General features: G+C 35.6%; 2 protein-coding genes across 5 annotated transcripts in view; both read right to left on the bottom strand.

Moving 5' to 3' along the window:
- Positions 1-1010, bottom strand: part of LOC111464157 (flowering time control protein FY-like) — a 14571-nt gene extending 13561 nt beyond the window's left edge. The window contains exon 1 of the mRNA XM_023108241.1: positions 592-1010. Coding sequence (XP_022964009.1) covers positions 592-784 — 193 coding nt within the window. The 5' untranslated portion in view covers positions 785-1010. The remainder of the gene's footprint in view (positions 1-591) is intronic.
- A 1272-nt stretch (positions 1011-2282) lies between these two features.
- On the bottom strand, positions 2283-11338 carry LOC111429633 (choline/ethanolaminephosphotransferase 1). Of its 4 annotated transcripts, none has more exons than XM_023065563.1 (20): positions 11150-11338; positions 10496-10693; positions 10197-10285; positions 10052-10102; positions 9720-9797; positions 9497-9572; positions 9370-9392; positions 9187-9287; positions 8322-8416; positions 8129-8197; positions 6809-6878; positions 5365-5428; positions 5241-5281; positions 5072-5156; positions 4557-4619; positions 3464-3522; positions 3323-3375; positions 3073-3145; positions 2713-2757; positions 2283-2546 (listed from the first exon to the last, which is right to left on the bottom strand). In XM_023065563.1, exons 2-19 carry the CDS (start codon positions 10611-10613, stop codon positions 2736-2738), a joined length of 1230 nt encoding a protein of 409 aa, XP_022921331.1. In that variant the 5' UTR covers positions 10614-10693; positions 11150-11338; the 3' UTR covers positions 2283-2546; positions 2713-2735. The 4 variants fall into 4 exon arrangements, with proteins under 4 accessions (XP_022921331.1, XP_022921348.1, XP_022921340.1 ...); XM_023065580.1 differs by having other exon boundaries at positions 10197-10206; XM_023065572.1 differs by having other exon boundaries at positions 10496-10690.
- Positions 11339-12570: the final 1232 nt, after the last annotated feature.

Here is a 12570-nt window from a genome sequence, read left to right as displayed (position 1 = left end):
AAAAAAAAAAAAAAAAAAAAAAAAAAAAAAAAAAAAAAAAAAAAAAAAAAAAAAAAAAAAAAAAAACTCAAGACTAATTACAAGAACGAATCTCAATCCAAAAGAACAAGACTAAGCTGGAAGTTACAAAAAGCGTGATTGAAGGACTCCAAAAAAGACAAATTAAATCTAATCGACCCCCAAAGCTCCTCACCTAACCTCTAAAATCTTTTAAAGATTCTACCATCCCTCCCGTGCAAAATGTCCCCACAAAATGGCAAACTCTTCACTTTCTCAAAGGTTTTTGTCTGCAATAGAAAACCTTATCTAAATAATTCAACATCGAAAGCATTTGCTCCTTTTTGGGGAAATGAAGTGAAGTTCAGACCATAAAACGATGATACAAAGATGAAAACCACAATCAATTTTACGCCTTCAGTATAATTCTTCCTGTAGGTACAACATTACATGTTAAACCACACGTCGAATACCCAGCTGACAAACTTAACAACACCCCAAGAAATACAGCAACCAACCCAATGTCCAAAACGATTTGAGTCGCAGAAAAAACTCCCAATCCCATAAAATAAATAACAAAAAAAAAGAGTTCACCTTCATAAGGAGGAGGAGGAGCAGGGCCAGAGGGATGTCGAGGATGATGGTGATGTTGAAACTCCGGAGCGAGTGTAGTTGAAGAAGCAGACGGTTGCCTCATCATGGGCGGGCCTCTAGGGAAATCCCCGCCATGAGGATGCTGATTGGGCTGCTGGTGGTGGTGCTGAAACTGTTGAGGATCGCCGTACATGTTATATAGAAGCTGAAACTAATGCAATTGATGAAGCCGACGAGTGAAAGGAAAATCCAATGTCTAGAAGAAGAGAAGAGAGTACGAACTGAGAAGAAATGTAGAGAAGAGGATTGGTTAAAACCCTTAAACCCTAAACATTTTCTCACTCAGTTTGTTCATATGAGCGAATTCAGCAGGCGTGTCCGAGGTCTCGAGTTTTCTGGCGGCACAGATTTGTTTTTCTGTACCAATATTATTGAAAAGCAACGATTTCCATTTTATATTTTTAGACCAAAATAAAATATATTTTAAATTACTATTTTTATTTTATATAGGAATGATCCAAATTAAAAAAAAAAAAAAAAAAACATTCCATTCAAAATTCGAGTAGAGGACGAGAAACCCCGACGAGAGTGAGGAATGAAAAATAAACATCGACTCGTGTCAACCCTGCAAACCCACCTCACCATCTCCCTTTCTATCGTTATTTTCTTCCTCTTTCAAGGAGTGTCAACATTGGTTGTTATCTCCGTGTAATTTATCGACACTATTTTTGTGATGTTCCACATTGGTTGGGGGAGGAGAACAAACTACCATTTATAAGGGTTAGAAATTTTCCTCTAGCAGACGAGTTTTAAAGCCTTGGGAGGAAGTCCGAGAGGGAAAGCCCAAAGATGACAATATCGGCTAGCGGTGGATTTGGCCCGTTACAATTTTACCAAATCGATTATAGATTTGATACAAATGTTTTACTACAACCTTTCTCGTAAAATGACTTTTTGTAAGTTAAGATCTCATTTAAAATGTTGTCAAATCATCGTTTTCTAACAACAAAAATAAATAAACATAAGTAACCCTACTATTATGTCAACATATGCCACATTTTTTCTCTAGTGGGACTTACCACCTATAATCTTAACTGCTCGTCTTTTCCTCTAGAGGCACGTGTGAACAATAAACTTCATTCCTCTCCCACGTGCTTGTTATAGTAGATCCCTTGCGAATCTTTAGTCCAGTTGATGGTTAGTTAGTATCTCATTTTCATTTGTTTTCCTCTAATACATGTATAATTTCTTTAACCATATAGGATAGGTAAACTATCCCAAAATTATTGTAATGAGGTGCTTTTAATTTAAAACAACATGATTTTAACTTAGCATTTGGCATCTTAATAATAAAACTTATCTTAGTTCTAAATTCAACAAAAAAAAACGTGATATTTTCTATTTGTCTAACTTGTAATTATATTTTTTTAAAATTAACACTTGAAATTCTTAATATCCTAACTCGGCCGATTCAAACCTTGATCAAGTTGTACGTCATTGTAGAATTATAAAACCTCAAAAAGAGTCGGTATAGTACGAACTATTTTATCAAACATAAGTAAACTCTAATTTTCTCAAAATTACACAACCAAAAAGAAATGGAACAGATTGTGTCGAATGTTTTTATTTTAACAATAATTAGGGCTCCACGATCATCATCCATCTTCCACACACACAAAATGATGAAAAGCTACAAAATAAAAGTCAAATACAACATTATTATAAGTTCTCTCTCAAGAATTAAAATTCAAAACATGTCAGTTCACCTAAAACAACCCTATAAACGATACGATAAACAATCTAACAGAGCAATGGGATGAATTGGATAACAATTACAGGATCAAACTATGCCCAATTTCATCCAAAAATGATCAGTAATGCAGAATTGTTGTTTCTCTTCATACCCAGAATATATATATGTATGCTTGCAGCTGCATCATTCAAATTCCAGTTGGCTGACACACACAACATTCAACAAAAAAACTGATGAATTAAGAATCAAATGGAGGAGAACATAATAAAAACTAACAATTACAATGAAGTTTTGAATATCATTAGCTACAACGTGGGTTTGATCATAAGAATGTTTGAGAACTTAGTTGTGGGGAAGAGGAGGCTTACCCTAAAGAAAACTGCAGCCAACTTTAAGCCTCTTTCCTCGTTATCCTGCAGAATAAAGGAAAAAACAACAAATAAGAAAGAACTTAGACTAAAGGAAGAGATATTTGTCTACAAATTTGAATAATGTGCCAGCATGTTCGAGAGTGATTTTAGATTTTGGAAACAAAATTACTTTTGTCACGTCCAAAATACAGCTAAAAAGAGCATGACAACGGTGATTTTGGTCGGTCATTTTTAAAAATGCCAAAATTAGTTCACTATGCGGGTTCGGTTCGGATTGTCAATCTCATATTTCGTAGAAGGAAACAGAAATATTCAAACTTGAGCCATATGAGCAGTGACCAAAAGTTTCCTTCTCACCTGAAGCAATAGATTCCCAAGGCAGTGGTGATCTCATGAATGACTGAAGTTGCAAAGTGCAAATACAGAGCAACTGAGGAAACCAGAAAAGGCAGAAATCATGAAAAACGTCGCAGTCAATCAATAAGAAAAATAACACAATTCAACTCGTAAGTATAAGGTCGGTCTATCGAGCAGACCTATCAGATGATTTCAGAGCACATTAACCGAACTATGAATGTAAAAGTGGAGTGAATAGTTTAAAACATACCATTAAAAATACAGTAACCAAGAACAACCAGACTTTCATCAACCAAAGGTTCCCTGTCACATGAAATGATAGAACTCTGTTGTCAGTATAAATGACATGGCATTCTATCTTTGCAAGCATGTACAACCCACAGCCACATACCCGTCGTTAAGCCTAGCTGTGAGAGCATTCGCAATGGCAAGAGGAAGAAATAATAGCGACTGCATAAATATTAAACAAAGAATTGTTTTATAATCTTGCATCAAACTCTACTCATCTAGATAATACGACACAGTTGAAATAATGAAAAATTTAAGAATTTAGAACAGAATTATTTCCAAAGAAATAAACAACACTTCGGAATGCAAGTAATAACTGCATCATGTAAAATTTCACAGATATTTGCCATCACATTCATATCCACGGTTCATTTTGACTTCGGAAATAATAATAGGTATATAAGCTAATGTACAGAAACCACAAACAATCTTGAGGATAATTGGTTCATCTTCCATCTTCAAGGAAGAACTAACTTAATTTAACCATGGTTGGTTCTAAATATTCTTAAATGTCCTTTCTTTCCTTGCCCAAATCATGATTAAAAAAAGTTGTTGCATTCAAGCAAAAAAGTGAACCCTCAACAGGGGTAGGCACCTAGCCGACCTCTAAATGTGCATCACACTTTAAGTGCACACATTTGAAGCCTTTTCAAACAGTGAGTATTATAGCTCCTTTCTTATGTTCAATGTGTGTGTATCATCCAATACTACATTGAGCTACTCATTCATAACCATCTTCTGAAACTTCCTGAGCCTCGACTTAATACTTCAATTATGAATTATACTATTTACAAACTGAATGGGCAAATTTTTTTGTTCATTCTATTTTGTATGACAACTGCATTAACTAAATAGATCAAAGTAAAGAATTAGGGTTAAGTATTTCGATAAAGAGTCGGGGTTCAAGAACAGGTTACTTTATTTCTAAACTAAAGGTCAAATTACAACACAGCATAAGGGCAAGGAACAGATACGATGTCATAAATCATAATCATTCCTCTTCATGAAGATTTTCAGAACAGAACAATGATTTTCCCCATGGTCAGGCTTGAAAAGTCAGTTGACTTGGTGAAAAGTCCATATTTTGACTGAATAATACTAGAAATGTCAATTAACAAGCTTATTTTTTGTTACATATCAACATCAGCAAATAAATAACGAATTTATCTATAGGTTGGTTCATTAAAGCAACATACCATGCACATTCCAGTTTTCAAGCCCTTGGGTTCATCACAAAGGTGAGCAAGAATCATTCTCCCCTGCAAAACAGAATGATTCTAGGTTAGAAATGTTTGAGTTCATCACGAATTCTTGATCATATTCAAGCCTCCAACTCGAAATAATGTATGCATAAAATGTCATATAATGGTTCTAACATTCAATATTGTTCCAACCATGAATGACCATGGGACAATGTTGACTTTTTGACATCCGTACACACCATAATATTGACTTTTTAACATCCGTACACACCATAATACCATAATGACAAGTAAAAGGGACTGAGTATCTCTACAAATTTTGTTTTTGAAGAAACGAGAAAAGATTAATGCTCAGAAGATACATACTCCTAAAGGGAGTGAGAAAAATAAAACAAAAAATCAAAATGACGAAGGAACTATAAAAGCATTCCAATTCAAACATGACTCGTAAATAGAAACCACTATACATATATATAGAGAGAGAGAGAGAGGGAGCACCTATGTCTTACCACTAAGAATCCAAAAGCAAGTCCAGTTCCAGTTATAACCAGATGCGGATAGCTTCCAATAATATCAGAAGGTGACAAATAATCCCTAAATGAGACATAAATGGTGTAAAGTCATATGACGATTATAAATATACTAGGTGAGGAAAAGGGGCAAAAAGTTGAAATTTACCATGCCAAGACTCCTCCGACAAGTACGACAAATGGGTAAAGCTGTATGAACAATGTAACAAAATCTACTTATTATTACAACATAACATACACAAATCAGAGTTAACGGACGATTGGATTATTACCATCGCTAATGCTAATAGCATGTTTCCTTTTCTGGCCTGAACAACCTTGTAAACATTGTACACACTGCACAGAAGCACAAGATGATATGGCGAAGAGGTTAGAAGTCCTCAAAGTTGAAACTGGAATGAAACATGAGTTGACAGAATTCAGAAAATTAATCATTCCATTCCTTGGAGAAAAATCATGAAAGAATTTTGGTATTCCACTTACTTTTGGTGTGCCACAACTTTGAAGAAGGTAGCAAGTTCCACTTTCTTTTAAATCATTTTATATTAACCATCTCCAAAATTTCAAGTATTCACTTATTTCTACACGATAGTAACAGGTAATCCTTGCCAGTATCTGTAATTGATAAGTCTTACTGTTGAGATCATAGTAATTGTTTCATATCAATCTTATATTCTCTAAATGAAGCTTACATTTGTCTCATCTCAAAGAAGAATATTGCAAGGACAGTGAGTTTAGGTTGATTAGTCTTACTACATATTGCTAGAGTACTTTTGGATAGATTGAAGAAGATTCTCCCATCCACAACCACAGAATACCAATCATCCTTTGTAGCCTACTGACAAATTCTTGATGCCTCTTTAATTGTTAATGAGATCATTAATCAATGGAACCGAAGAAAAAGGAAGGGATAACTTGACATTGAAAAGGATTTCAATATGGTTGATTGGGATTTTCTCGAGGAAGTTCTTAAAGCAAAAGGTTTTGGACAGACTTTTAGGAAATAAATTAGAAGTTGTACGCCATTAGTTAATCACTCCATCATAATCAATGGTAAACCTGGAGGTAAAATTCTTGCTTCCAGAGGTCTCCTTCATGGGATCCTCAGTTTCCGTTTTTGTTCATCCTTATGTTTGATTGCCTTAGTAGGATGCTCCTCATGTCAAAACAGAAAGACCCCATGAATCACAGATTCATCTCTTCAGTAATTTTTCCTTTGCTTCATCCTTTTGGACCTTTCTCCAACAAGCATTCGGGTGACACATTACTAGACCTGACTGTCTTCACTCTCGTCAATTTTTCCCTTATTGGCCATCCATTCAAGGAAAAGAAAATTATGTTGTGCAACTTTCTTTATGCTTTTTATTGGAATTTATGGCTAGAAAGAAATGTTCGTATCTTCTCAGATAACAACATTACATTGATTTTACTTATCTTGCTTTATATTGGAGTTATCATTCTCCTATTTTATGTAATTATAGTTTATCGACTCCCTTATCTCATTGACGATGTTTTTCTGTAATTACTGTTGATAGAACTTTCTTGTGTATCTATGAAATGGTTTTTGTTTCCTTTGTGTGTGTGTGTGTGTGTATATATATACACACACAAAACTATTAATTTGCTTCGCTGACATTAAAATTTGTCTGAATTCAAAAGCCAAGTATCACATGCACATGGATGCCACTTAAAAGTTAGAAGACAGGAACCACATACTTGAATGCAACTGTAGGAATGACACCGAAAGCAGCCAATAAAATCAGTGCAGCTCTGAACGTAGGAATGGCTGAACACAAAGATTTAAAAAAAATGATCAACCATAAGAAGAGTAACAGCAAAAGTAAAATGACAAGTAGATGAGAATTGTGTTTAAATAAAGAGGTCCAAAAATGTATAAGTAGAAACCTATAAATCTGACATGAATTACGAGGAATAAAAAGAGAATTTGGTCAACACAGAAGAGTTACAACATAGAATTTTTTTTTTCTTAGTACAACAATCCGCCCTTTGATGCCAACACATAAATCTGATGCCCTTAGCCAAAACCACCAATTTAAAAAAAAAAAATTTTGTTCTGCTCGGAACAAGCTTATGAAAGAAAGCAATAGTTCTAATTCCACTCTTTTATAACCCTTGCTTATATGCACTAATGAAGCGTTTGATTTATAGCTTCAAATGAATGATTGAAGAGGAAATCTTAGCAATTGTTCCCGTGGAAGACGATATTGCTGATAGGTCTGGTGAGAGAAAAAAATTGAGAAAAATGTAGAATTTCATCCTTTCTTGAATTTAGAGAAGTTGGGTGTCAATGAGTAGATGAAAATCTTTGTGGAATAGTTTCTTGATTTGGAATCAAGGGTAAGACTATCACTGATTCTGAGCACGAGGAAAAGGAAGAAAGCCAAAGGAAGAAATGTTGCAGAAGGGTACAGAGAATTAGCAAATTTGATGTCTGCAGTAGATTAATATTTTATAGGAAACACTTCCATAATGGTGGATTTGAGTACAAAATGCTATTCACATAGCCCCATATACAGTTGATAATCAAATCAAAGCAGGCAGGTTTACCAACTTCTCTACATTGAGGACATGCACAAGCAAATAGATTAAAATCGGATGCGGTATTTCATTTAAATAAACTCTGCACACAATAGAGTGAACCAGACCACCCAAAAAGCCATGGAAGCACACACAGCAAAATCAACACAACCGAAAGAGCTAGAACTAAAGCTGAGCCAGTATCTCGTGTATGACATTGAAGTACAAATCTCGCAAGACTAATAAAAACTGGTGTTTTTTTTTTAATATAAGAAACATATACCACTTCACTCATAACCATCGAACAAAAGATAACAGCTTGGTAAAGAGACAATGTGCCCCCTACCCAAGAGGAAGAAGATTATTCATAGGTTCTGTACTAATGATAAGATTGAGAAAGGGAGGGAGGAAGAATATTTATAGTTAGAACTTAGAAGCGCTGAAGGTTTGTTTACAATATAAAGAAATTTCTTTGGCTCATTAGATTAACAGTCTTACCATGGAGAAATGGAACCCAACTAAAAATTGGTATGGACTTCCCAAACTGCTGAGCCCACCACCCAGCACCTGGTAGGTAGAGGATATTTTCAGGACATGTTATGAACAATTCTATTAAGCTGGAAGAGAATTAACACATTCAAGGAAGAAAATCAAAATTGAAATTGTAAACGAGCAGGGATAAGGAACATACCAACAAAGGTGGTGAAAAAGTGACATAAATAAATCAGCATGAGACCCTCCGTAGGTCCATTTACAACAGGAAGAATTAGAGTATTGGTGAAGAAGCTGTACTCAAAGATGGAAATGCAAGTTAGGTGTCAAGCTTTTTCTTCTTCTTCTTCTTCTTCTTCTTCTTTTTTTTTTTTCCCCCTCTTTTCAAGATGATAAACACATTTATCCAACCAAAAAACATATATATATCAATGAGGGCATAAGCTCCAAACCCAATCTCAAAGTCAGGGAAATTGCATAAAAGTTGTCCAACTAGTTAATCCAAATGTTATTAAAAATGCACACTTACCTACCCAACTTAACAATGGTTCTTGTTTGAATTGGCAAAGAAATAAAATCTCGCACAAAATGAATATTCTAATTATGATATACAAAATGGGACAAAAAAGAGAAACGTAACTTCAAGGTCTACAAAGAAGCATTCGATCATGATAAAGATGCATAATCATATATATCATCTCCAAAAACAACTATTACCATCCATGAAAGTCAAACAAGGTCGACAAGAGAAAAAAAGGGGGTTCCCTAGAAGCATAAAATTTAATTGTTTCTTTGATTCTTTTGATTTTTTTTAGAACTCAAGGACACAGTTGAACAAACCTATAGAACAAATCATGATCAAATAAGGTCGTTCCTTTTTATTTTGATTGAAACAAAGATCTTTTAAATGCGATAAAGTACACAAAGCCCAGGGATTGTTTAAATAACTGGTACAGCATGGCTAATAAGATAGATGCCTTTGGGAACTAAAATCATGGGATGAGACATGTCATAGCTCATAATAACTTCTATCATATCAACAATGAGTGGTACAGAAAACTTACTGTTCCCATGTTGCACCATAGAAGGGAACAGCAGAAAGAACCCAGAACCAGAAAGAAGATCTTCCACACATGGCGGTGCTCCCAAATGCTAAGGATTCAAACTGGTATCCACACGAAGAAGCAAAAAATTATGAATGCCCGAAAGCCAGGAAAATACAACGATAATTAGGTGAAGATACATACCGCACATGCCAGTGCATCACATCCTGGAATACAGAAAGAATTAATTTTTTTAACATTCAAATCCAGTGATCCATTAGAAAGGAGTCATAGAAACAAGGGGGAACCAAAAATAAAATAGAAATACTACCGTGGTCAAAAAGTTCTCCCAATGGACTCGAGGAATTTGTCCTCCGTGCTTGCTTCCCATCAACAGCATCAAAAGTCTTGTAAAACAGGGATAAGATTAACCGGGCTATAAGCAACACTGTAATAGTGTCCAAGAAATCCATGGGAGCTGTTCAACTTTCAAGAGAGGACATGCATTCCAAGCAGCAGTACAACAAAACCCAACATAGAATATTGAAGCATACCTGATAAAGAAAAAGAAGCAATCCATGTGCAAAATGAACCCACCTAGGGGGAGGTGAATCTAACTGAGGAGAATATATCTGACATGAAAGTACAATTAAAATTAAAATATGAGAAAGATCATCAATAAACAAACAATAAATATAGAAAAAATCATGAATAATTCGAAAGAACTGTGGTGTGATACCCTTATTCTGTATCAATTTTAGATGTACTATGCCTAATCATAAAAAATTACTACCAAACACTTCAAGACTAGGACGATTATGACGTAGAAATTACGAAATTTCGAGTAAAAGAAGAGCAGAAAAAAGGAGTACTGGACATTACTCACATAACCAAGAACTGCTGATGTGATCAAGAACATAAATCCCATAAGTGTTATCTGGCATGAGTGCAGACCACAGAGGGAAGAACATATTATCTCAAAAGTCAAAGCAAAAGGTACAGTATAACACAAAAGAGGAAACATCAGTTACCATGTTCGGCCTGATGAAATCATCCAGGAACGCATGTGAAATGAGAACAGAGGAATGATAAGTCAGCATATCATCAGAAAGAAAGCTTACTAGAGAAAAAAAACAATATATGCAATCAGTTGGAACAGTTTCACTAAAAGTTATTCAAATTTTTAAACACAAATCATTAGCAAAACTTGGAAGAGTGACTTATGAAATCTCTCCAATTCATTTAGAAACAGCATGCCCGATGACTGGGGGAAAATCTTTTACTGAATTAGCAGAATCACTATTGATAGAAACAAGCAAGCTTTACTTACGGCATCCATAGTGGAAAGAAATTGACAAAGCGACTCCAAAAGGGTTGCAGTATATATTTAGCAACATAAGAGTGATCAACACCACTGTACTTGTATCTGTGCAACGTTGCAACCCCATGTGCACCGATATACCCCATTTCCTCAAAATACGATATAAAAAATTTGCTGTAGAAACCAATCAACTCGCCACAAAATCAGCTGCATGGGAAACAAACAGTAACTCACCCAACCAACACAAGTCTCCAGCAGTAGAGAATGAAGTATCCAATAATCAAGGAAAACAGAAACATTAAATGAAATAGGCATTTAAACACAAAAACTACATGTATTAGGGTAATTCCAATATCCTAAACAGCCTTAACGCAATAACCCATTTAAGATTCAGTAGCAAATTGTTGGTTAATGCTTTAGTTAGAGCAATCACTCATCAAAAACGGGTGAGGCGATCCATAACAATGTTTTAAAAGAGTAACTCCCACTGAAAGCATAGATCCAACTGAAAAATTAGACTATCTCACGTAACTTGAATCTCGATGGAATAACGAGAAGAACACAGTTCAATAATAACTTTTAAGAAATCGGATCGAACGCACACATAAAGGTAACTTACTACAGGAAAGTGACTATGAAAAAACAAAAAAAAAATAAGGTTACCTGATTTCTTGTCGCAGAGAAAATGGAAAGAACGAGAGATCAGGAAATGGAGAAGCCCTGAGGAGGGAGAAAAAGAAACAGAGAAGAAAAAATATCTTTTTATCTCCCGCTGTGATGGAGAACCATTTCTCCTACAAAAAGAGGAAATTCTTCATTCGATTCTCTCTCGACTTTCCCCTTCCTTTCTCACCAATAATTTTACGCCGAATGGAATCTTTGTCCAATTACCATTTGAGTATTTATTAATATTTGGTAAGTTAATAAATATATTTCTAAATTTTGCATTTTTTGAATGGGATCTCACAATCCACCTCTTTCAAAATCCAACCTCTTTGTTGACCACATCGCGACACTGATACCATTATAACCTCGATCTCACAATCTACCTCTTTCAGAGTCCCACGTCTTGGCCACATCGCGACACTGATACCATTATAACCTCGATCTCACAATCTACCTCTTTCAGAGTCCCACGTCTTGGCCACATCGCGATACTGATACCATTATAACCTCTCCAACCGATGTAGAATCTCACAAACCCACCACCTTGGAGGCCAACATCCTCGCTGCGACAGTTATGCCATTATAACCTCGATCTCACAATCCACCTCTTTCAGAGTCTAATGTCCTTGCTGGCCACATCACGACACTGATACCATTATAACCTCTCCAACTGATGCAAGATCTCACAAACCCACCACCTTGGGGGCCAACGTCCTCGCTAGTGTTAGATGAACGCGACTCTCCACAATGGTATGATATTGTCCACTTTGACCATAAGTTCTCATGGCTTTGCTTTGGGGGTACCATTATAACCTCTCCAACTAATGCAAGATCTCACAACCCCACATCATTCCTATCTTAGCTTCTATGGTCATTCCGACATCATCGTCATCCGTACAGGGGCGCTTTATCTTTACCTTAAATATACAAGTAGCACGTGACTTGAGTATTTTTCAGCAAATAACCTCATAGTTAGGGTCAGGTAATTGAAATACACGTATACATCAAGCGACCTATCCTTTTAAAATAACATAACATGACTTCAAACTCTTTCTAGTTCGGGAAGGGTTGGATGCGTGATATTTCCCCACATACGGCCCATGCACGCGCATATGGACCCATCAGGCAGGCTCGTATATGTACCTCGTAAGCCTAACTCGTTAGGCTAAACGTGCTGGAATGTCACTGGACACCATGGAGGGAAAGACCTACATGATATCATGATCACGAACATAAATATCATAGGTACACGTCTGTACTAACATAACATCACAATGGAAGTATCTCGATGCACATGACAATACATAAATGCATGAGGTTTCCATGGCTTAAAATTGTAGCATATAATAAGGAATCATTTCGTTGTTCTTTTCATTCATGTCATAGTACACATACGAGTCATGTATGCATTTATCTTA

This window comes from Cucurbita moschata, unplaced genomic scaffold (genome assembly GCF_002738365.1).
Source record: "Cucurbita moschata cultivar Rifu unplaced genomic scaffold, Cmos_1.0 Cmo_Scf00002, whole genome shotgun sequence".
Classification (NCBI taxonomy): Eukaryota; Viridiplantae; Streptophyta; class Magnoliopsida; order Cucurbitales; family Cucurbitaceae; genus Cucurbita; species Cucurbita moschata.
Note: the sequence above shows the minus strand (reverse complement) of the source record. Positions and strands in the feature narration are given on the sequence as shown.

Coding starts and splice junctions, on each gene's coding strand:
- LOC111429633 (XM_023065563.1), bottom strand. CDS start 10,613: ATGGGGTTGCAACGTTGCACAGATACAAGTACAGTGGTGTTGATCACT. Junction 6,879..8,128: donor TTGGGTTCCATTTCTCCATG/GTAAGACTGTTA, acceptor CTTTGTGTTCAG/CCATTCCTACGTTCAGAGCT. Junction 3,146..3,322: donor TGGTTACTGTATTTTTAATG/GTATGTTTTAAA, acceptor TGGTTTCCTCAG/TTGCTCTGTATTTGCACTTT.